General features: G+C 42.3%; 1 protein-coding gene across 1 annotated transcript in view; it reads right to left on the bottom strand.

Annotated features, from left to right (window-relative positions):
* FAT3 (FAT atypical cadherin 3) overlaps positions 1 to 23187 on the bottom strand; it is a 419039-nt gene that overhangs the window by 318645 nt on the left and 77207 nt on the right. Inside the window, 1 exon segment of the mRNA XM_055802271.1 lies at positions 3712 to 7023. Within this exon segment, the coding sequence (XP_055658246.1) occupies positions 3712 to 7006 (3295 nt within the window). The 5' untranslated portion in view covers positions 7007 to 7023.

A 23187-nucleotide genomic window follows, 5' to 3' on the forward strand; every position in this document is an offset into this window, starting at 1 on the left:
AGCTAGTCATTCAAGGACCTCTGCATATTTTTAGAACATGATTTATCCAGCTTTTTTAATGAATAAATTAATCATGTTTCTCAATTGCCCATTTCTCTCTGTTGACTATGAGGAAAGCTTGCAGTGACTAGTTCTGACTGTTAGATGACTTATTTCATTACATAGATTACATTTCTGGAGTCCAAAAAAATGCGAGGCACACAAAAAAAAAAGTGGTTCTTAACAGGAGACAGAAGGAAAAAGAGAATTCATAAATGACAGGATCACATTACATGTCCCTCAGTGCAGGGATCTGAAATGGCAAGCTTGTTATACTAACAGTCAATAAATAGGCCAATGAAGATAGAGAATCAATGAATCTGAACCACACACCTTGGCTGGTGACAAACTCCATCTCCACTGAGGCAGGAATTGACAAACAAGAATTCTCTACTTAAAAAAAACCATTCCTTTAATTTTTTTTTTACCTCTAGAAAAGCCTTTAACCAGTGCTTTTACCTATGAATAGTGAGTTGTAAACCCATGAGAAATTCAGTCTGCTGGCTAAGGTACTAATAGGAAACGAGGAATGGGGTTGGAGAAGGTCAGGAACTGCTGCCTTCTGCTTCAGGAGAGTTTTTATTGATTTACAAATTTGTACTGGCTCTGATTCCTGGACGAGGAAGGTAAATCCACAAACAAATCTGGAAGTGATTCAAAAGGCTGTGGGACCAAATACATGTAAAATTTCACTTCATCAAATACTTCTATAGCTGGCAAAACACCCAATGTGCTTCTGGTTACTGCCACATATGAACTGGAGTATTTATCAGTGAATGCTGTAACACAGCAACAATCCTCAAAACCGATTCTCTACGACTCAAGGCAAAGAGCAGCACTGTGGGAAGGAAATCCCAGGTTCACCCCCATGGCCCATCTCTTACCAAACTGCAACACCACCAAGATTTCTATGTACACCCCACGCAGAGAGAGATCCATATTGGCCAATATGGAGGAGACTCCCAAGTTTACTGACCACAAACCACTTGCAGACCTGGATACAGAACAGCCTGTCGCGGGACCCACCAAAAGCCAGGTCAAGCTCAGTGGAGTTAGATGCACCCGTATACATCTATAGAGGAACAAGAACAAAGTCACCATGCTGAGCAGCATGGTGCGCTGTGGATCCACCCTGCAGGCCAGCTCCTCCTCAGGTACCTCTGCACTGTTTCCCCTCCTCAGTATCAACATGCCTTGGGGAGCACAGGCTCATCTCACTCAGTACACAGGGTGACACCACTAAGATGGAACATTGCAGAAGAATAAAAATAACGCACTCAAGCTGAATCTTGCTGAAAGCACAGACTTGCTTGGAGTACAGCCTGCTCACATATCAGGATGAATTTGGCCTAGTTTATATCCTAATGATTATAATGGATACTTCAGTCTTCTTTTCATTAAGGCAGCAGCCAAAAATATTGATTTGTTGCACTTCGTGCTCCTGCTTACCTTCACAAATTTCAGGAGAGACGGTGCATAAGCCAATAGAGTTGGTCAGTTTAAAAGTGACAAATTAACTGCACTGAAAGTAAATAAACAGCTATCTCTTTGTAAATTAATTCAATATGTGACTTGAGCCCTTTTCTACAGCTAGAAAGCTGATTCATCATTCAGCAGTGTTTAAGTTGCCACGAGTTCAATAGCAGAGTATTAATGTTGTGTCCTGTTTGACACAGCAGGTCAAATTCTGCACTCAGGTTACAACAACGAAACTTGGAGTAACTCCTGAACGCTCAAGCCCTGCTCTCCACATGGCCTTGGCTGCAGCTGTGCACCCAAGTGTTCTCAGAGCTGGTTTCGAGAAGGCTTAAGTTGTATGGAACAGCTGAGTAAAACAGATAGATGAAGAATCCGAAAGTCTTTTGATCTGTGTGGATTAGCAAGTGTCTTCTGGAATGGTTTAGTGAAACAGCACAGGTTGGTTCATTTTTGTGAAAATACTCATGAAAGAGAGAAAGGCAGGCAAATATTTGCAACTTTTAAAGACAGGGGGGTTGTGGGTCACCCCCACCCAAACTAGATTTCAATTCTGGAAAGAAACTAAGATTGTTTGACGTGGAATATTGAGTACAATTCCCACTCAAGTCAAAACACGATTTGTGCTTTACTGAACAGGGCCCTAACTATTGCACCTACTAGTCTAGGCACAGGGTAAAAACCCTGGTTAATTTCTTAATGAGCGACATGCTCTAACTTACTCTCCCTACCAATTCCTTTCAGTTCAATAAATGTTGAACCCTGAGATTTCCAGAACAATACTCCAGCATTTGGACCAATCCCCCATTGCTTTATAAAGAACCTGTTCATTTGAAGTTGATGCTACTCAATAAGCAGGTAGGCCAAAACTTTCAAATGCAGGAGCTTAAAATTAAAATTAATGTTCAACTGCTTAAGGAATGTTGCCCGGGTGCCTTCAGCTGCTACCAGCACTGTAGGACATGTCGGTTCTTAACGTTTCTGGAAATTAGCATAGGTGCCCTCTTGACTCCTGACACTCAAGTCTGATGTTTCTGGACACAAGGTTTTGACTGTATCATCTGTGCACAGCTGCAGCAGAGAGACTATAGCACAAATAGAATAAAAATATTTTTCACTGCTTATGCTCAGATGCAATTCACAGCATTTGTAATGTCGTCTGTTTTTCATAATGTTCAGTTTAGAAAGCTGACATTTGATTAAACAGTTTGAATTTGCCAAAACATACATTTTAATCTTATGTTTTAATACCATGTTCTCAATTAAAAGCTTTAGAAAAAGACACACAAAGTCTGCTTAAACCACAGCAAATCCACAGAATCCACAGACCTAACATATTTAATATGATTTCTGAAACTATTGACTAATATTTTCTAATTTTCTCAGTACTTCCAGTACCACAGCTGCACCATTACTTCCAACAGCTATCAGACATTTAAACAGCCAGTTTGTTAGGTGTTTTACTAGATAGTCTTTTATACTTGGTATTTTCCACATTTTCCAAAAGGGTGGTGTGGTAGTGAAGCTCAACGTTTTAAACATGTTCACTCTATTAATAATGTTTTCTAACATTGATGTTTGTGATACTACCGCCACAAAGGAAAGCTAGCACAGTTGCTTTACAGTTAAGCATCTTTCCCTGTATTTCTACCTTTACACAAGCATGCCAGCACTGATGAACACCATGCTACAAGAAAGCGTATTATACAGAACAGCATGTCATTCCAGACTGCTAACTCCCATGAAAAATGACTCCCAACAATAAGAACAAGACAACAAATAGGTTCTAGAATGAAATAATTCTTGTTTCGTGCTCCTTATTTCCTTTCATTGAGTTTAACACTGCATTCAAGGTCATGACTGTTGTGACTCTGTGGAGATGACCTGAGTAATTTACAACGATCAACAGATAATGCAGCAACTGGAAGCGAGTCAATCCGTAACCATCATTGCTTTCTAAATGGAGTCATCACATAGCTGCTGAAAGGGAATGTGTTTTATTTCACGACCACAGAGTGATGAATGTAACCAGGTAATTAAATCATGTCATTGCTGTGTCTGGAAAATCCTTATTTATAATTTTATCTTGCCTGTTAAGAACTGAACTTCTTGTTAAGGATAGAAAATAATTGTGCCTCAGCTTTGCTTTTGCAAAAACCTCTACGAAGGGAAAGGGAAATTAGAAACAAAACTCACCAGTTTCTTCATCTATGCTGAATCTCCCCAGGCCGCTGCCATCCCTGATGGAATACTGGATCTCTCCATCCCTTCCAGAGTCCTCGTCTCGAGCAACAACTTGCAAAACACTTGTACCAATGCGGGAGTTTTCCTTTACAGATCCAATGACGGCAAAGTCAGGAAAATAGGGGGTATAGAGATTTTCATTTACATCCACCACTTCAACTTCCACAAAAGAAACAGAAGAGAGAGAAACCGGGCGCCCCTTGTCCTTTGCACGCACAGTCAGGTTATAGAACTGTTGCTTCTCATAATCGAGCTCTTTGTTCAAGCGGATGGCACCACTTGCTTTGTCTATTTCAAACCGCCCATTGTAATCGTTCACCAGTGAGTAACGGACTTGGCCTCCCAAGCCGAGATCTGGATCATGAGTTTCCAACCAAGCTATAACAGTGCCAACTGGCAGGTCCTCAAGGACCTTCACGTTGTAGCTGGATGGTATAAAGGATGGAGAGCAATCATTGACATCATCCAAAAAAACCTTCAGAGGCACAACAGAAAACTGCTGATGGCCACTCTCTGCATTGTCCCTAGCCTCTATCTTGAGTGTGTAGTTTGCTTTTGATTCCCGATCTAGTTGATCAGCCACATACACCATTCCCGTGGAACTGTTGATAGCAAATTGCTGGGTGTCTGTCAGTACCGAGTAAGTCACTTCACCATTAGATCCTAGGTCTTTATCTCTGGCTTCTACCTGGATAATCTCTGTACCCAGACTTGTACTTTCTAAAATATTAACTGAGTAACTGTCCTGTAAAAATACAGGCTTGTTATCATTTGCATCCTCCACTGTAACAGTCAACAGTCTCCATGCAGATTTTTGTGGATTACCTAAATCATAAATTGTAATATTAAGGAGATAGAGCTCTGTTTTCTCACGGTCCAAGGGCATAAGAACATTAAGTACCCCTGTCTCCATGTCAATGTTGAAACAGCTATCTACATTACCATCAGAAATTGTATAAAGTACTCTTCCATTAAAGCCTGAGTCTGCATCATATGCTTTTATCCTCAGGATGGTGGCACCAACTGGCAGATCCTCTGAAACCTTTACATCAGTAGGGAAGGATTTGTCAAAATGAGGTGCCTGCCTGTTCACTGAATAAAAATCAAGAAAACCATCTTCCAAATTCAGCTTCACATTTGCTTTTGCCTTTTTGAGTAATTTTTCTGCTAACTTCTGAGCGACTCTAGTTTCTCTACAGCTAAAGGTCTTTGAAGACACTTTCCCATGAACTACCGAAATATTAACAAACATAGCATCAGCAAAGTTCTCTCCATCAGTTGCTGTTATCTTAAGGCCGAAATTGCTGTTCTTTATGCCAGAATTAATTAGAGATTTTTTAAGTTGCAAGACACCAGAGTCAGGGTTTAAATAAAAAATTCCAAGTTCATTTCCGGAGATTATTTTGTATTTCACAAGCTCTAACTCATCTATGTCTATTGCAGAAACAGCAGTGATGTGACCACCAACAGGGAAATCAGAAGAAATCACTCCCTGACATGCCACTTTTTCAAAGAGGGGTTTGTTATCATTGACATTGCCTATGTATATGGTGACGTTCACCTCACTTTCATGGCGGTAGGGAGAACCCCAGTCAGAAGCTCTCACAATGAACCTGTAGCTTTCTGGTGACGACTCGAAATCCAGTTCTTCAGATGTGCTGATGACACCTGTAAACTGGTTTATTGTAAATGGTAGTGAGTTCAGACTGGCAATGCTGTACGTTATGTATCCATTTTCTCCCCTGTCTTTATCAACTGCTGAAACTGTCAAAACACTAGACCCCACAGGAACACTTTCATTGACAAACGAGCTGTAGGAATGCTGCTGGAACTCGGGAGTGTGATCGTTGGCATCTTCTAACCTGACAGTAACCTGTACTTTTAAATCACCACCTTTGTTCGTATATACTTGTAATTCATAGAGGTCCTTCTCAATGATTTTCAAAGGACGAGCAGTAGTAATAAGGCCTGTGTTGGGATTGATCTTAAAATACTCAGCTTCTTCACTTGGAGATATTCTATATTCCACACCCTGTGGCTCAGGCATCAGCTTAACTACTGCAACCACCACACCTGGAGGTGAAAATTCACTGATCAAAAAATCATATGCTTCCTTTTCAAACTTCACAGGGATACTTTCTTTCTTGGGACTAGCAATGTGGACCAATTTGACCGCAGAAAATTTCTGAGGAGATCCTCTGTCCTTCGCTTGGAGGGTCAGGTTATAACCATATGGGAAACTGTCCCAGTCAATAGGCTTTCTTTCTTTGATTTTGTACTCATTCATCCATTTACCTTCTTTAGTCAGAAAGAACTGTTCCAGAGGATCTCCAGCCACAATAGAAACAGATTCTATTTCTCCATTGGCTCCTTCATCTAGGTCATCAATGTTAACAACTGCATAGGTAGGCTCCTTGTCTGATGGGAAGGGAATATGGGTTACTACATTTATCGTTGGGGCATGTTCATTTATACGTTCAATGTGAACATAAAGCTTCGCAGTGCTGCTTACGCCATTGTTTCCATAAAGCTTCATCCCACGGTCCACAGCCAAAATCTCAAGATCGTATCTGTTTTTCTCATCATAGTTTAACCGGCCACTTAACGAGATAACACCACTTGTAGGATGAACTGAGAAGAGATCAACTTTGTTTTTGAAGTAATAATAAAATTCACCATTGGACCCAATATCCGCATCTGTTGCGGTCACCTGTGCAATGCTAGTCCTTAAAGGAGTGCTTTCCGCTATTGTGACAGAGTATGTGGTTGGTGAAAATAAAGGTCTTAAGTCATTCATATCCAAAACCTGGATGTTCACTTTTGTCCACGCTTCCAAGTCCTCTCCTCTAACAGACCCTTTCACCATTAATAAATAGTTGTCCTGGATTTCTCTGTTCAATATAGCAGAATTCCCACCTTTAGTCCTTATTCTTAGGAAGCAAAAGTCAGCAATGATGACTTCCTCTGCTTTAAAAAAGCCTTCATCATCACCAGACACTATCCTGTACTTGATATCCCATGAAAGGTCAGCCAACGTGATGCCCATCCTCATTTGACTGTTGACATAGGTCCTGGCTGCAGAATTCTCGTACACCGTAGCATTGTAAGTGGAATGTGTAAAGTGAAAGCCAAGAGGGGCAGTCCCATGAACTACCGGGCAAATGGAGGCCAGGAGCTTGACAATCAGAATGGCAAGGCATGATGGAGGTGGCCGTGAGCCTGACCAGCGGCCCATATTCATCTCCATCACATCATTCTTTCACCCTGTAACAGAGAGAGAAAACAGGAAATAGTTGATCAAGAGATAAAAACTGTACTGTGAAGTACATGTCAAAGTTGCTTATTAAGTTTTTAATTAAAAATAAATGTAACAACTAGTCACTACATATTTAACAAAACAGAAAGACAGAACACTATACACACACACGCATGCACCAGTTATGGATTACATTTTTACATGTGTGTGTAATATGTATGCATGTGCACAGAGTCATAGAATTATGGAATCATAGGATCATTAAGGTTGGAAAAGACCTTTAAGATCACTGAGTCCAACCATCCACCCAGAACTGCCAAGGCCACCACTAAACCATGTGGCTAAGCACCACGTCCGTGTGTTTCTTAAACGCCTCCAGGGATGGTGATTCCACCACCTCCCTGGGCAGCCTGTTCCAATACTTGACCACCTTTTCAGTGAAGACATTTTTCCTAATCTCCAAACTAAACCTCCCCTGGTGCAACTTGAGGCTGTTTCCTCTTGTCCTGTTGCTAGTTATCTGGGAGAAGAGGCAGACCCCCACCTGCCTACAGCCCCCTTCCAGGTAGTTGTAGAGAACAATAAGGTCACTCCAGAGTCTTCTTTTCCCCAGGCTGAACAACTGCAATTCCCACTTGTGCTCCAGCCCCTTCCCCAGCTCCGTTGCCCATCTCTGGACACGCTCCAGCACCTCAGTGTCCCTCTTGCAGTGAGGGGCCCAAGACTGAACACAGGATTCGAGGTGCGGCCTCACCAGTGCCCAGTACAGGGGGACAATCTCTTCACTAGTCCTGCTGGCTGCAGTATTTCAGATACAAGCCAGGATGCTGCTGGCCTTCTTGTGTCTTGGACAAGTGTACTTATTTGCTGGGTAAAAAGCCGGCTGGATGGCTGAGCCCAATGAGTGGTGGTGAATGGAGCCAGCTGGTGGCTGGTCACAAGCACTGTTCCCAGGGCTCAGGATTGGGGCCACTCTTGTTTAATACGTTCATGAACAATCTGGACGAGGGGCTGGAGCGCACCCCCAGTGGGTTTGCAGATGACACGAGCTGGGGGCAGTGTGACCTGCTGGGGGGCAGGGGGCTCTGCAGGGGGTCTGGGCAGGCCGGGCCGAGGGGCCGAGGCCAGTTGTATGAGGCCCAACAGGGCTGAGTGTCGGGCCCTGCCCGTGGGTCACACCAGCCCCCCACAGCGCTGCGGGCTGGGGGCAGGGGGCTGGGAACTGCCCGGCGGGGAAGGGCCTGGGGGGGCTGGTCGGCAGCCGGCCGGGCATGAGCCCCCAGTGTGCCCAGGTGCATATACATAACTACATATAGGTAAGTATATACACTTTTTAAACTTAAAATCCCCTATGAGACCCTACCACCACATTTATACACACATGCACACAGTCCAGAATAATAATCACAGTAAAAAAAAATAATTAAAATCAGACACACACATTTGAAAAAGTTTATATAAGAGGATGAACCACATAAAGAAATCATGTTTTTTATTTACCAGCAGCTCCAACTAAGCCTAAACTTGTTTGTCTTTAGAGTATATTGGAAAACTCCTTTTCAGTCCCAATATTTGGAAAGGAGACAGTATTTCCATTATAAATGTAGCACTGTGATAGTCAAATGTTAGCAGTTTTTTTACGGACAGTTCAGAAAGATCCCATGGTTGACGAAATCTGAGCCACCAAGAACAAGTTATACATAAAAGTCACTACCTAGCCGTTATTTTAAGTACAGGTACCTTTAGAAAAATCAAAATTAATGAAGAATTATATCTAATTAAATGCAATTGTGTACACATATACATACACACTCCCAGATACTGAGAACAGGCAATATACAATGAAAAAAATAAAACTGCTTGATAAAGCTCCCAGATAAAGATTCAGGTTATGAAACAACACAGCTGAGAGAGCCCTTAGGACTTAACTCTACCCTTGCATATGTACCACAATGCATCTGTAATTACGGTCACCACTTTCCACCAAGTACACTGGGAAACATAACCTAAATAAGGTCACAGATGAGTATTTATTCCTGTATGTCCAATAAATGCTCCATTCACTGGGTACTACTGCTATCCTAACATAAGAAAGCCTCCAACCTACTTCTTTTCAGGCTGTCAGCGGGCCACCCCAACCAGCACGAGCATAAACACATCCTTGCTCAGATGGAGTAAATTCCAACTTACACCACATTTTACTTCGGCAACCCCAAGTAGAATTTGGCTACAAACGAGCCACATGGCTCCACTGCCATCACTCTGTCTCAATTCAGTCTGCTTCACTCCAGCCACCTCAAAGCAGTGAGAGCTTTTCCATTGATTTCAAAAGGCTCATTATAAGTTTAAGTATTCAAATGCAAATAATAAGCAGCCATTTGGGGAAGATCTGGAGTTCCTCCATACAGCCCTGTTGTGGAACAGCCCCAGTGCCTTGCCTCAGTGGTCTAAATTGGGAGTTTAAATGGAGATAGGGTAAGTGGAGGCACTGGCTGAAGTTTGCTGGAGGATGCGACTGAAGTTGGGAGCAAGGTCCTGCTTATTGCTTCCCACTGAAAGAAGAGGAAAGGAGCCTGGGGAAACCAGGCAGGTGCTTGCAGTGAGGCAGTGTGAATAAGCTTCTTTGTTACAGAGTACGTGCACTGCTACTTATGAAAATCATAAAAATCAATTTTAAAAGGCAATTACTGAAAGACCCACTGCACACATACATTGTTCTCACTGTCATTTAAAAGCTGCTTGAAAACGCAGTTTTCTCCAAGCTAGAATACAGAGTGGAATAGGATAGGAAAAGTTGTCAATAATGACAGGGGTTAATTTAAATTTCCAACATGATTTCAACATCCCCTAGGAGATTTATAAATTGCATGCAAGTTTTGGAATATGAATTCCTGTTGGTTATCACTTGCAATATAACTGAATGACTATTGCAGTTTTAAGTACTAGCGACAATCAATTTATCGCACTGATGTTACAACGTCCACACAAAACACTTAACTTCCTGATCCCACAGTCTATATCCCATTGCTTAACACATTAATCAATTTGATCAGTTCTCCCAAGTGTTCGTCAAGGCACTCATCTTTCAATACACTTAACACGCAAGCCTCCCCTGCACTTTGTTTCTTTCTTATTTTCTGTTCTATTATACCAACAAAAAAAAAAAAAGGGGAAACTGTTTAAAAAGAAAACACAAATGTAAGATTGTATCATCTCCTGGACCTGTATTCCCCAGTGACAGGCAAATGCCCACAGAACTACATGCAGCAGTTCGTTTTCTGAATATGCCCACTCAACTGTTGTGCGCACATCAAGCAAGTCCTATGATTAACATTTCATCCTATAGAGTTTATATGTTAAATACGCACGATTCTCCAATATGCTTTGTGTATGTAAGACATCAGGTCTCCCTGTGCTCTCGCTCTCCCCATGCTCATGTTGATCCACAGGAGATCCAGGATGGAATTTTTCTACTTCAGCTAGGAAAGATTTTTTATTGTTGTTGCCATTTCACTCGGCTAAAAGATCAGAGCACTGGCACCTCATTTTTCAGCACAGCAAATATTCATCAACTTAATCCACCAGTGTGTCAATATCAAAGTCCCTTATTTTTGTGGGGCTTTATGTGATCACTTGACTATTGCCACTAAAAGCTGCTGCTTCAGCCTAGCATGGGAGACTATGCTCTCAAGTATAAAATACAACCAATATACAGTATACTGCTGAGTAAAAGCCAGCCAAAGGGAATGAGAAATTCTAATAACAGAGACTCAACTTATAACAAAATAAAGGGCTGCGCCTCTTCTGTGATGTGGCATTATTAAAATACTCAACAGTACAATCACTGTATTGCTGCCTTTCATAAAAAGCACTTCAGCATCCTCCATCTATACCGCATACGAGCGTCTCCCCACTGCTATGAGAAAGTGAATTTTTGTTGGCTTATGATGGAGACTGATGTTACATTTCATATAAGCACCCAGACTTTATTTCAAAGCAGCTCAGCAGCTTCCCAGAAAAAGGTCTCTTTGGAGTAATGAAATTAATTGTATTATCCTGTTTATGTCTCACTCGGTCTAGTTTCTCCTGTCCACACCATAGTTCAGTCTAAGCTGGTTTCTCTTCATCATTCATAGAATCATAGAATGGTTTGGGTTGGAAGGGACCTTAAAGATCATCTAGTTCCATCCCCCCGCCCCCGCCATGGCCAGGGACACCTTCCACTAGACCAGGCTGCTCAAAGCCCCATCCAACCTGGACATGAACACTGCCAGGGATGGGGCACCCTCGACTTCTCTGGGCAACCTGTGCCAGTGCCTCACCACTCCCATAGTGAAGGATTACTTCCTTATACCTAATCTAAAATTTAAAGCCATTAATTACCTGTTGTCCTATCACTACATACCCTCAACATCGGGCAGCTTCATGGCCATCAACATCATGTTTCCACGTCCACCGTACTCAGTTTTCCCAAGAAATTTTGCTACAAGCAAAAATGATTTAAAACTTTACTTTCGGGTTAGCCATACCCAAGGTTACATACTGCCATATATTCTCTGTGCTCTCTATCAAAGCAGATATTTACAAAGCCATGTGATTAGGTGAACCTAATGAAGAAGTTGTGGATATCCCAGACAATATAACATGACATCCTTATGTTCCTATTCCATTTATCTATTTTTAGAGAAAGCCAGGGCTAAGAGCTAATCTCAAATACACTGCTGCAAATCTAGTCATGTCAATAGTCTAGACAGTTTTAGTGGTTCAGCGCAATCAGGATCAGCCCTGAAACACTAACTTCCACCCAGAAACAACATGTGTGTGTGTGTGTATGTTCGTGAATGCATGTTTTAGTTATGGATACATATGTATACACAAACACACAGTTTGTGTATTTTTAGGTGTAATTTCAGGGTTGGCACTGGAAAAGTTTGGCCTTCATATCAGGCAGCACTTTAAGAGTTTGATTTCATTTCAGATGTGGTATGCAGAGTTGTAACAAGCTCCTCATTGAAGTTATCCATATATTTGTATGGCCATCATCATTGTATTATTTGAAAGTCCCAATGGATGAGCTATTAAACTACCACTTGGGCTACCCAAGAATGTTTTCTTCATTTACTGAATTCCTTTCTTCTGGCATATTTGTTTTTAAGAGCTCATAATACATACATACTCAAGGCACAGGAAATGTAACGCGATAGGTTACAGAAACAAAGCACAAAGCAACCCACTGTAAATTAAGAAGCATTTTTTTAACAGCACTTCTTGTCAAAAAAATGTTATGGTTTCAAGTGAAGAGAAAGGTTGTGATTACTTTTCTTGATTTTGAAAGGCTTGGGCAGGAGCTACTAAAAAAAAAATAGTCCCCTGCTACTGCTCAACATGGTTAGTCCGAAGAAAAAAAAGAAGCAATTCTAACAAAAGCAGAGATTAAAAGAAAAAAAGACTCCCTGTAACTACCCAAGGATGTGACAAGATACCACAACATAGGACTCCAGCATCTTTCTACTCTAGTTTACATTACATACTCTGGCCTTGAAGTGTGAAGGAAGAAATGAAGGAATCGAATGGGGTGTATTGATTTTTAATACTCTATTTTAAAATAAACTTGAACATCATGGAGAACTCTAAAATTTCACATTCAGATCTCCACTCTGTCACTTTCCTTCAATCCTTGAACAAAGATTAACTACATGACCCAAACCCTGCAGAATAGCTGCAGGGCCCTGTAAGTGGCTGGTACTCCTTAGAGGAACTGAGAGATTTATAAGTGTAATTCCTTTTTCTTATCTTGGTTCTGGCAACCTCCAGTCTGGGATGCATCCAAACATAACACCCCACCAGGCTGAGAAGGAAGACTCAAGGCCCAGGAACTGCCAGGATTCCTGCACACCAAAATTGTGGCTCTAATTTAATGTGCAGATATGAAACTAGTGCCGTGTGATCCTTTGTTTGATTCCCCCTCCCTAGGCTAATTCTTCTAATTCCAAAGATCTCCATACCATACTTGAAAAAGAAAACAATGCATATGCCTCTTGTGTAAACAAGAGCCAAAAGGACTTTTATAGAATATAAGGAATACAGCAGATACATTTCTTCAGCAAGCAGAAGGAATAAGCTTTTAGGAGGCCACAATTAGGAAAAGAAAAGAGCCTTCTCCTCCCTCCCTATTTACCCTCCAAACTGAATAACATCCAAGAAGATAAAGATTTTTCCAGTTGACCATCATGTAGACTAACTTAGGCAGTGTGACTAGCTAATACAATAGAACTATTTAAGATTTTCTACAGGTCCTATGAAAGAGAAGAGAGAAGAAACCAATCTGTGCTTTAACTTCCATCTACACCACAAGGAGCTCTTATCTATAGGCCTCTCTGGGCTGGGAGGAAAAAAAACAGTTTCTCAATTTCAGATGACAAATTTCCGAGAGTCAAGGCATTTATGGACCTGTATATGAAAATGGGAATGTATATGTGGGAAACGAGGGTCAAGAAACCTTGACTGTAAAGATTTTTACCTTGACTGGTATTTCTCTTGGGGAAGCTGGGAAAAGGGGGGTGCCTCCTCACACAGAACAGGAGTGGTAACCTCATGGCATGGAAAAATACTGCAAATTGGAGTTATTACTCTTTTCTCTGGAAAGTTGTCACAATTTTTTTCAAAAGTTAGCTATTTAAGTTCTATCAAATAAGTAGCTCTACAGCAAAAAGATATATTTGAAAAGGAGGTAGAAGAACATTAACTTCACATGCATATTAAGCCTAAATAATATGTAGTGGAGTCAGAAGCTCTTGATTTTGTTGTAAGTGACCTCAATCTTACAGGTAACTTCTTCCTTTCACTCAGATGTCAACATTGGCAGTAGCCTATCTATTCTTATACTCTAATCATCAAAATACCAAACCTACACATTTGTTACACAGGCAAATCCATGCACCTGAATGGAGCCTCTGTTCTCAGTACTATTTTCTACCAACAGCAGCAATCTGCCTACACAAAAGCTTCTGCACGATGGGGCTGTGAGGACCTGCAAAAAGGGTGCAATGATGCTTACAAAGCATATTGACTAGTTTGTAACTGTTACCTATTTAAGGCTTATGTTAAGCTGCATCAGTGATAGGAAATGATGCTTTTCACAATCCGTTGTCAATAGTGCAACAAGGAGGTGACAGCCCGTGTATGTCAGTGCCCTCTCTTGGAAGGAGTCTCTTCCATAGTACAGAACCATGGAAAACTCTTCCGAACTCCTGAAAATTCATATTGAAGGTGCATGGAAGATATCAATCTAGAAGTTTAAAGACCAAGGCATCATTCTACCAGCAAACCTCTAGTACAGATTAGAGGTAACCGTGGATTTTATACTGTCCCCTCATTACACAGGCACTATCACCAGCATGTTGCCAAATGAGAACAGGGGAAAAAGTACATTTAAATGGCCCTTTCTTCACTCAGAAATTTTCCTTGAGTTGCACTCCACAATAATTTACCCATCTAGGAAAGGCTAATAATTTACTGACCAGGAGAAGAAAACAGGATATAGAATAAGAATTTAGAATTTGTACCATACAGAAATGAATTAAAAATGTGTATTCAACTCTAGGCAGTAGGGGGGAAAAACTTGACTGACACCAACAGATTTACAACAGAGGATATATTCATGGGGCTACCTGCTCCCTGATGAGCACAAAGATACACTTTTCCATATATATGATTATATCATGATGTGTTTATCCCAAAAAGAGAAGATGAAGACAAAATGACCATTTCTGCAGAGTAAGCCCTTGCAAGAGACAGCACTATAAATCCTAACCTTCCTCAGAGCTGCAAATCCTCCTGCTGCCTGCATATAATTTCACACGGGAGAAAGGCCGCTCAGCATGTAGCAAGTGTAATTCAGGCTGTCCCTAGGAAGTGAAGATTTAGCCACCCGGCCGCACGTTATGAATAACTTTGTTTTGCTAGCAGGTGCTGGGGATTTTTTCTATACAACACCAATTTTTGCCAGGTATCAGTTCATCAGCAAATGCATCCACTTGTGAGCAGGAGCCAGGCATCATTCATCTTCCTGGGGAGAGGGTGCAAAGGGTCCGTTGGACCCTCCCTTCCCCCTCGAGGATAAAATGGTTTGGGAAAATGGTAGGGGAGGGGGGAGAGGGGAGGAATAATTTGCCACCATGTGAGATCTGTCCAAAGGGAATTCCTGGGAGCCACCTTACAAGGGATTTGAGCTTGTCCCTTGGTGGTCTGCCCCCAGGGAAACAAAGGCTGACACCCAGTTTTCATGCTTTGTATATCTCAAATCCCTGCAGGCTTCTGCTTCTTAATCACTGTAAAATGGAGAAGCTTTGGGGCAGTTTCAAAATGAGCAGTTATGGGGGCTATCTGCTTCCTTATGAAACACACTCAACTATACTATTTCTTGCCTTCCCCCCCTTAACTTTATCTCATAAATCTATTTTGACCTCCCTCCAAGGAGTCCTAGTTTGAAAGCTCTTTCTACGTACAATGTCAATGTAAAAAAATCCAGGACTGGGGAGTTCCACCCCTGTCATTTCTGGTCTTTCCCCTGCTCTCCCTTCACTATACATTAATTTGGAACCCCCAAACAGCCAATTCTTTACTGAGCTGCACCTCTGAACCTCAGGGGCAAGGGCTCTGCTCATGCACCCAGAGGGCTGCCAAGGATCAGCAGGCAGAATCACACCCTGCCATGCAGCATCTTCCAGCTGCACACACTGGGACTTGAGTGGTGATTTGACTTGTCTCTTTGCAAATCTTACCTCTACTATAATGCAAGTCATAAATACAACTGAGACCAGAGAGCCTTCTGTACAAAACCCTAGAGCAATCCTATCACTACCGTTTACAGTGCCCAGTGAAACACAGCAATGGAATAAGCACTATGAGAGCTGCAGCGCGGCACTGAAGCGAATGTGGTGTCCCTGCTCTGAAAAAGCAGCTCCCACCCTTCCCCACACAAGGCTCAGTTCCCACCCTACATTCTCTTCCACTGTAGCTTTCCTGCAGACTTGCTCCCATTAGTCCCAATCACTGCTGGCCTCTGCCACCGGTCTGCTCTGTGTTCGGGATATTGCACATACTCTTTCTGACAGCTTGCACAGGCTCGTATAAACTATTTGGATATAGTTTATAGTAAGAAAGAAGTCCAAGAGATTTACAACTACTGTTTCCAGGGCCATAATAGGTATGTAGGTGTAAGAACTGGAGTAAGCTGTAACTCTCAGAGGAAAAAAATACTATATATACCCCTCAGACACTGTGTGTGTGGAGGTAGGGCAGCTCAAATGGTCCAGACCTTCGTATGTGAGCAAAAGGAGGGTGGCTGAAAGAGAGATGGATATTCAAAAGCTTCTTCCCAGTTGACAGCTCCATGTCAAAACCACAACATAAATTGGAGACCAAGGGAAAAGACTAACAGGTTGGACTAGATGACCTTTAAAGGTCTCTTCCAACCAAAACCATTCCATGATTGTATGATTATGAGATGCCAAGCCAAAGTAATGACATTCCAGTAAGTATTTTACAAAGGGACTGTGGGTTAAAGCATTTCACGCCAGGCCTTGGGATAAGCCCAACTGCAGGTTTATCCCAAAATGATTTGCTGAGTGACAGAGAGGTAGTGTGAGCAGGATTGCTTCCTGCAGCAGCAGTTAGTGCTGAAAAGGCAGGTATGGATGTAGTCAATAGGAATAAGAAGTGATAGTCACGGGAGGGATGAGCAGACAGAGCATGGGACCAAGTGAGGGAGGCGAGCCAGGAGGGCTGTGACAGCACTGAGGGACATGTCCCCCTAATCAGTGCAGTGTCATTTACCACGCACAGAGGCAGAGGCATGCTCTTGAACATGGCACACCAGGCTTGCTGTCCCAAAGTTCAACAGGGTTGCTGATCCTCCAGTTTCTACCATAGCTTGATGGTGTTTGGTCCATGCAGGAGCAACACTCAAAGTGACCGGAAAAAATGGCATTGCCTAAGCAATCCAGGAAGAATTCTCAGAAGAAGACATATGGATGCATCCAGGTGCCATTTAGATAAAAAAAACCCACAACACAATTAAACTGAACAGCCACTTGAGAAATACCTAAATCTTATGATTCTGGAGGGAAAAAAAGAGATTAAAAAAAATATTTCTTGAGGGTAGGAACTAGATTATTGGTTTTGCAATGCCGTTTCTCTTCAAGATGGCTGTGACACACAGCAATAGAGAGAGATCATGCTTGAAGTGCAAGGAGCAAATATTTTGATTGAGATTCTCAACGAGTTTGAGATTTGAGAACGAAATCTAGATTTAGCAGCAAACATTTTTCTTTCATTAGGGCAGGAATCTGCAGGGTGCTGGCACTTGCTGCTATGCTGCAGGCATAACACAGTGCTGCCTTCTGCTTCTGGAGCAATCCTCTTCAGTTGTCTACAACCAACTAGAGATGTCTACATGTGTCTGAGTTCCAGGCACTGCAGAGCAATCACCTTTCTGAAAGACAACTCCCAAAAAACGGCCTCCCACTGGCCCTCTGATGAAGTAGCCTCTGAAAAGTCGGACCAACCCTAAGCCCACAACTGTTGACAAAAAACAAAGAAAAATGATTGTTGATAAGTACAGTGGCTGCTTTCTAAATCTTCCTGTGTAAAAAATCAGAAATGTTGCCATTTGTTCAAACAGGCAGTGTCTAGAGAAAGGGCTCTTGCCATTACTTTTCAAAATTACATCCACCTTAGGCCATGGAAATTGTTTAACCTGCCTAAGTAAGAAGCAATACATGTATATATCTGCTCAAATACATCACAGTTTTTCTCATGTAAGTGGAATCCACATTGCAGACATTGTGTGGGAAATAAGACGACGGAGTCAGCTTTACACCGGACAAAGTTACTACAGAAAACCAAACATTTCCTTTCCAGTCCATGTGTTAAGGCCCAGTGTCTGCAAGGAAGAAGCTTTCCACCAAAGCTGCCCTTGGACTGCTATCTGCATTAGAAATACCTGAATCCATGCAAGGTGCCAAATCCAATTATTTTGAATGGGATACTCCAACTTGATATTTTTGGCGCGCACAAAGGAGTGCTGATGGTGCTCAGACAGACAGATCTGCCTTGACTGAACAGAAGAACCTCTGGTACCGCCTGTGGTACCACCTCCACCAGGCACCCACACCCCAGTGCGCAGCCACCAAGGGAAAGCCACAGCCATGAAAGTCTTCTGCACGCTGAAACTCCCACCGCATTCAAACAAGTTACCCTTACCGATACCATGCATGCTTCTGCCTCCCTCCAACGGTTGGCTCATGCACAGATATTTGAGATGATAACCGCTTTTTAGCTAACCACACATTAACTCAAACCACTACAGCTTCAACTTTCCAACTCAGCCAGTTCAGTTGACGCAGCTGGGAGTCCCTCAAAGCCTGTTGCGTGTTTGGAAAGGTTCAACTTTGCAGGCACAACCCAATTAAAAGCTCCACAGAGCAGAGATCACTATTTAAAGCTGAACTGTTCGGTTTTGTTTATTTATAGTAAAACCATTAATTGCCGATCACATATTTGTTTGCTGGAAAACCAACGCTCCAAAATAAACACTAAGTTTAAAGATCATTCCCAGAACACTGAACGGTATCAGGAACAGCGCTAAAAATGTAAATCAGAAACATCAAAACACATCAGGACTTCAGCTGGAGGAACAAACAACCCATTATTTCTTTGCCAGAAAAGAGGTTACCCATAAGCCGCCAGTTGCCCACACAGTCCAGCAGTTATTTATGTCGTGGAGAATAACAGACTCTGCGGCACAGTATCTGCTGAAATTATCTTCATGTCAATCAGCATATTCTAGATTAAATGAGGTATCTCTTAATACAGAGTTTCAATAATCACCTTGGAAAAATGTCTTTAAAATATTTGGCATTTAGAGGCAGAACCTCAAAAAGAGTATTGTTTCATTTATGAGCCTGTTTCATACATCAAAATCATACAAAAGTAAGAATAATATTTTAAAAAGTTGGGGGTTTTTTTTAGCCCTCTTCACTGACACAGCTCCATGTTTTCCTTGGGAGAAGCATGTCCCCTCAGATATCTTCAGGAGCCCTGCATGGAAAACTAGGAAAAATGGCCTTCCAGAGCTACGGCCTGCCCTTTCTCCATGCAAGGCATTTTAAAAAAGCACAGCAGCCCAGGCTGCACGGAAAGCCTCACCACCAGCCACGCTGGGAAGCAGTAGCAGCTCCACAGCAGGCTGCTATCTGCCTCCTGAAATCCTTACGGGTACAAGACTTTGCTGAAGCACCTACATTCACTGGCTGTCAGAAAAGTTTGTACTGCAAAGTGCCTACACCTTGCCCTGACAGCATTGCCCTCAAGTTCCCTGATTTCCATGCATATTTTAATGCCAGGTAAGTGCACACACTCAGCCCATCTCCAAATGAGGGAACAGGCACAACAGCTCAAGCTCCTTCCTCCAGGCTACATAGGACAGCCCTGTACTCCAGCTGCCAGCTCCAGCTGCCTTTCTACGGTGCCCGCTGTACCTGCATGATTTAGGGCTGGAAGGTTTCCCTACAGAGCAATGCTCACCAGCATTACTAGCCTAAATTTCTAGAATGGAGGGTCATACTGTTATGTTTCTCACCATCACTGCAGTGGCTACCATTCAAAACTCATCATTCATTCATAGGTCAGGAGTTTGGGTTCAGTCTTCAAAATTACACCTACACCTCGGAAAGTTAACTGAAGACACCACTCATGAAATAGAGACCAGTAAGGCCGGGGTAATAATAATAACAATGATAACAACAACAACAACAGTGTCATGACTCCATTATGTTGCTGAAAATGGCAGCCACTAGGAAGAATAGCCACATCTCTTAATGCCTCCCCCATCTCCATTTGTTCTTCTGGAGTCAGGAGCATCTGCAGCCCAAGGTCAAGTTGCAAAGCATGTACTCTCAAATATTGGACAGAAAGCAAATGTCACATGCACACCAAATACTGGTTGGGGTAAATCACCTAAATACACAAGACAAGGTCAGGCCTGGTCCCTCTGACCATGCATTCACCATGTCTCCCTCACCGACGCCAGTTTGCTGCCAGCCTCTTTAGTCTGAACCTCTCTCTGCCTGCTGGGAGCCCACACTGTGGTGGTACCACACCAACTCCCCAGCAGATAAATCTTCCTAATGGAAGCCACCCCATCCCTTACTTTGACAAGCAGAGAAGATGTCAGAAAGGTGGATGGTGGACACCTCACATCACACAACACTGCACATTCAACTTAGTGCTCACCAGTAAATGGGGCAGGTCACATGTCCCCAAGCTGCTGATCCATGTTCCCAAAACACAGCCAGTCCCTGGCTCTACATCTTCTCTTCATGCACCAGGAGGGGAGGAAGAGGTGCTGGTAACCCTGTATCACCCCACCAGTTCCCTCAAAACCCAGGCATGGCTGTGCCAAGCTGCTCTGCTGCTCCTGCCTCGTGCAAAAAGTGCCACGCCAGTGCACAGCCCCCAGGGTCTACCCTAGGCAAAGGCATGTGGATGTTCCCTTTTAGAGTATCCTGCAGAAGCAAACTCACACCCCATGCCTCCCTGGCACCTGCTCACTGTTTTCCTACCTTTTCGCATCTGACAAGAGATGACTAAAGCTTCTCAGCTGAAATAAAAAGGATTCCAGCCTAAATAATAACTCTTAGCTCATGCCCAGTGAGGCTCACTGCGTGCAGAATTTAAAACTCAATTGAAAATGAAGTTTCACTTAGCAAAGCACTACTTGCATACTACACACTGGTTGAAAGTCAGCTGCCATTTCAGTCTGACCCCTGCAAATCTCCAGGAAGGTAAAAAAAAAAAATTAAAATTAAAAAAGCTGTGTCAGAGATCATCAAGTCAAAGATTAACGTCATCAGGAATAACTTTGCCTGATGTGAAGCTGCACTATCTGTTCCCTCTGTATTTTTAACACGAAAAGTATATAGAGAAAAAAAAAGGTAAGAGTTATAAAATAGCACTATTACAAATTCATACAGAAAGGAGGAAAAAAAAAAAGAAGTAGGCCTCTTTTGTGAAACTATTATGGATAAGGAGAAGATGTCTGTGGATATAATATACTTCCATACCACTTCCATAAGAAAAGGCTCTCAATAGCTTTTGGCATATAAAAGTCACTATGAGGACTGCAATAAAACTGAGGATACTGTAAAAGAGCTCTCTCACATGCATCCCTGGAATTTATGTTCAAATGCTATTGTACTAAATTCTGTATTCTGTGGCTTTTGGAAAAAATTATTTTATTTTATTAAATGAGCTATACAATATATTGTTTCTCTAAAGAAAAAGTATCAGTAGAAAGGTAGTTCTTTTAACACTGGGGAAAAAAAAAAAAAGGTTTGAACTTAAAAAATGCTTTCAGTAAGTGAAATGCTTCTAGTGTGAATGGGGCTGTATACACACGTACAGCCCACTTCATCATGCCCAGCTGTCCTCATACCTCACAGAACTTACACAGCCTGTGACCGTCATTCAAGAGTCAAAATCCTTGATGCTGCGTTTCTAGGGGGTACCTAAAGGTCTAATGAGGTCTCAAAGAACACAAAGGCATTAATTTTTTTTGATGTACAAAAATACTGCTCCCAAACAGGCACGGACAGGCATTCCTCAAGTACATATAAACGCATCCTTTGCGGCAAACGGAACAAGCAGACGTGCTGCGCACCAAGGAGGTAGCACACACAGAGCTGCACACTCCCGTACAGGATCAGCACTGGGCCACAATGTGTGGTGCATCACTGCACACCACTGTGCGAGCCCAGGCGTCACAGCCTGACACTCCTTCAGCTTCCTCAACAGAGCTGCAGACACTTCGCACAACTAAACCAAATTACACCCAGGCACAATCATTTCATGCCACAGCTTGCTGATCACTTTACTGCAGGATAAGCCACCGTGGCCACCAAAGCAGCTGTCCTGGGTTCACACACACACCCTCCCTTTTTTTTTTTTTTTTTCTTTTTTCCTTTTGTTCTATATTTTGTTGATTTGTTCTCACTGGGGATTGAGCTGCCCTACTGCAAATATGCCTGTGAACAAAAGGGAGGGAGGGAGATGTGAACGGGTGCCTGGGGTAGGCAGGAGGGATCCTTTCCATGTCCATGGCAGCTCAAACTGTTTGTCAAACAACAGCCGGAGTTGAGGCAACCAAGATGGTGTGTAAAGAGCAGAAAGTACCTTCGAGAAACATACTGAACACTATCAAAATACCCAAGTCTTAAATAGACACATGAAGTATTTAAATGCTTTCACACCCATAACAAATTTTGTTTACTGCCCAGCATTTAAACAGCTTTTTCTTTACTATTGTAAGATTGTTCCCAAACAGTGTGAATTTGATGTTGCAATGAATAGTAGCACTTCAACTCCTATTTACAATCCATTCAGCAACACAATTCCACAAATAGCATGCAGGATTCCCACACTTTATGAAATAAAACCTGTTCTTGGCTCAAAAGAAGTTGCGTAAATTAGCTGACAAAAATCACTTCCTTTTGTTTTTCCTCTCTGATACAGAAAATCAAAGGAAAAAGAGAACCACTAACCAAGTAATACGAAAAACTTTATTAAAACCATTAGAACCACCAAGCATTGTTAACAGCCCTCTCATAATTATATGCAAAATGCTCAGTATCCAAGGAAACAGCGTAGTAATGAAGTTGGAGACTACTGTATAAATACACCTTCTAAATCACCACAACGAATGTCTGTTCCAAAGGGACTGGCCAGTTTATTAGTGTATGACACTCTGACCAGTTAGACATGGTACAGCTTAAAAACAAAAAGCTAACAAGCTACTTTTGCATAAAGAACCCTTTTGTCTGCTGTGTATGAGCAGCCCCGTCTTAGCATCTAGTTAGAGAGTTCCTCTGCAGAGTTGCAGATTTCTCTAAGCCCGTATTCACCTTCATTGAGTTGTTCAGAAATCTGTAATGATGGACACGAATTAAACGACGTAACCAGCAACAAATGAAGCAGAGATGCTGTCCTTTGCTCCAACCTCTCGGCAAACTGAAATGTGCAATAGGAGAAATTCTGAAACTCTGCTCTTCTCCAGAGCCCATTGGTCTGAAATCCATTTCATTAGCACCAATGCACTAACACAAAGTGATTTA

This window comes from Falco peregrinus, chromosome 4 (genome assembly GCF_023634155.1).
Source record: "Falco peregrinus isolate bFalPer1 chromosome 4, bFalPer1.pri, whole genome shotgun sequence".
Classification (NCBI taxonomy): domain Eukaryota; kingdom Metazoa; phylum Chordata; class Aves; order Falconiformes; family Falconidae; genus Falco; species Falco peregrinus.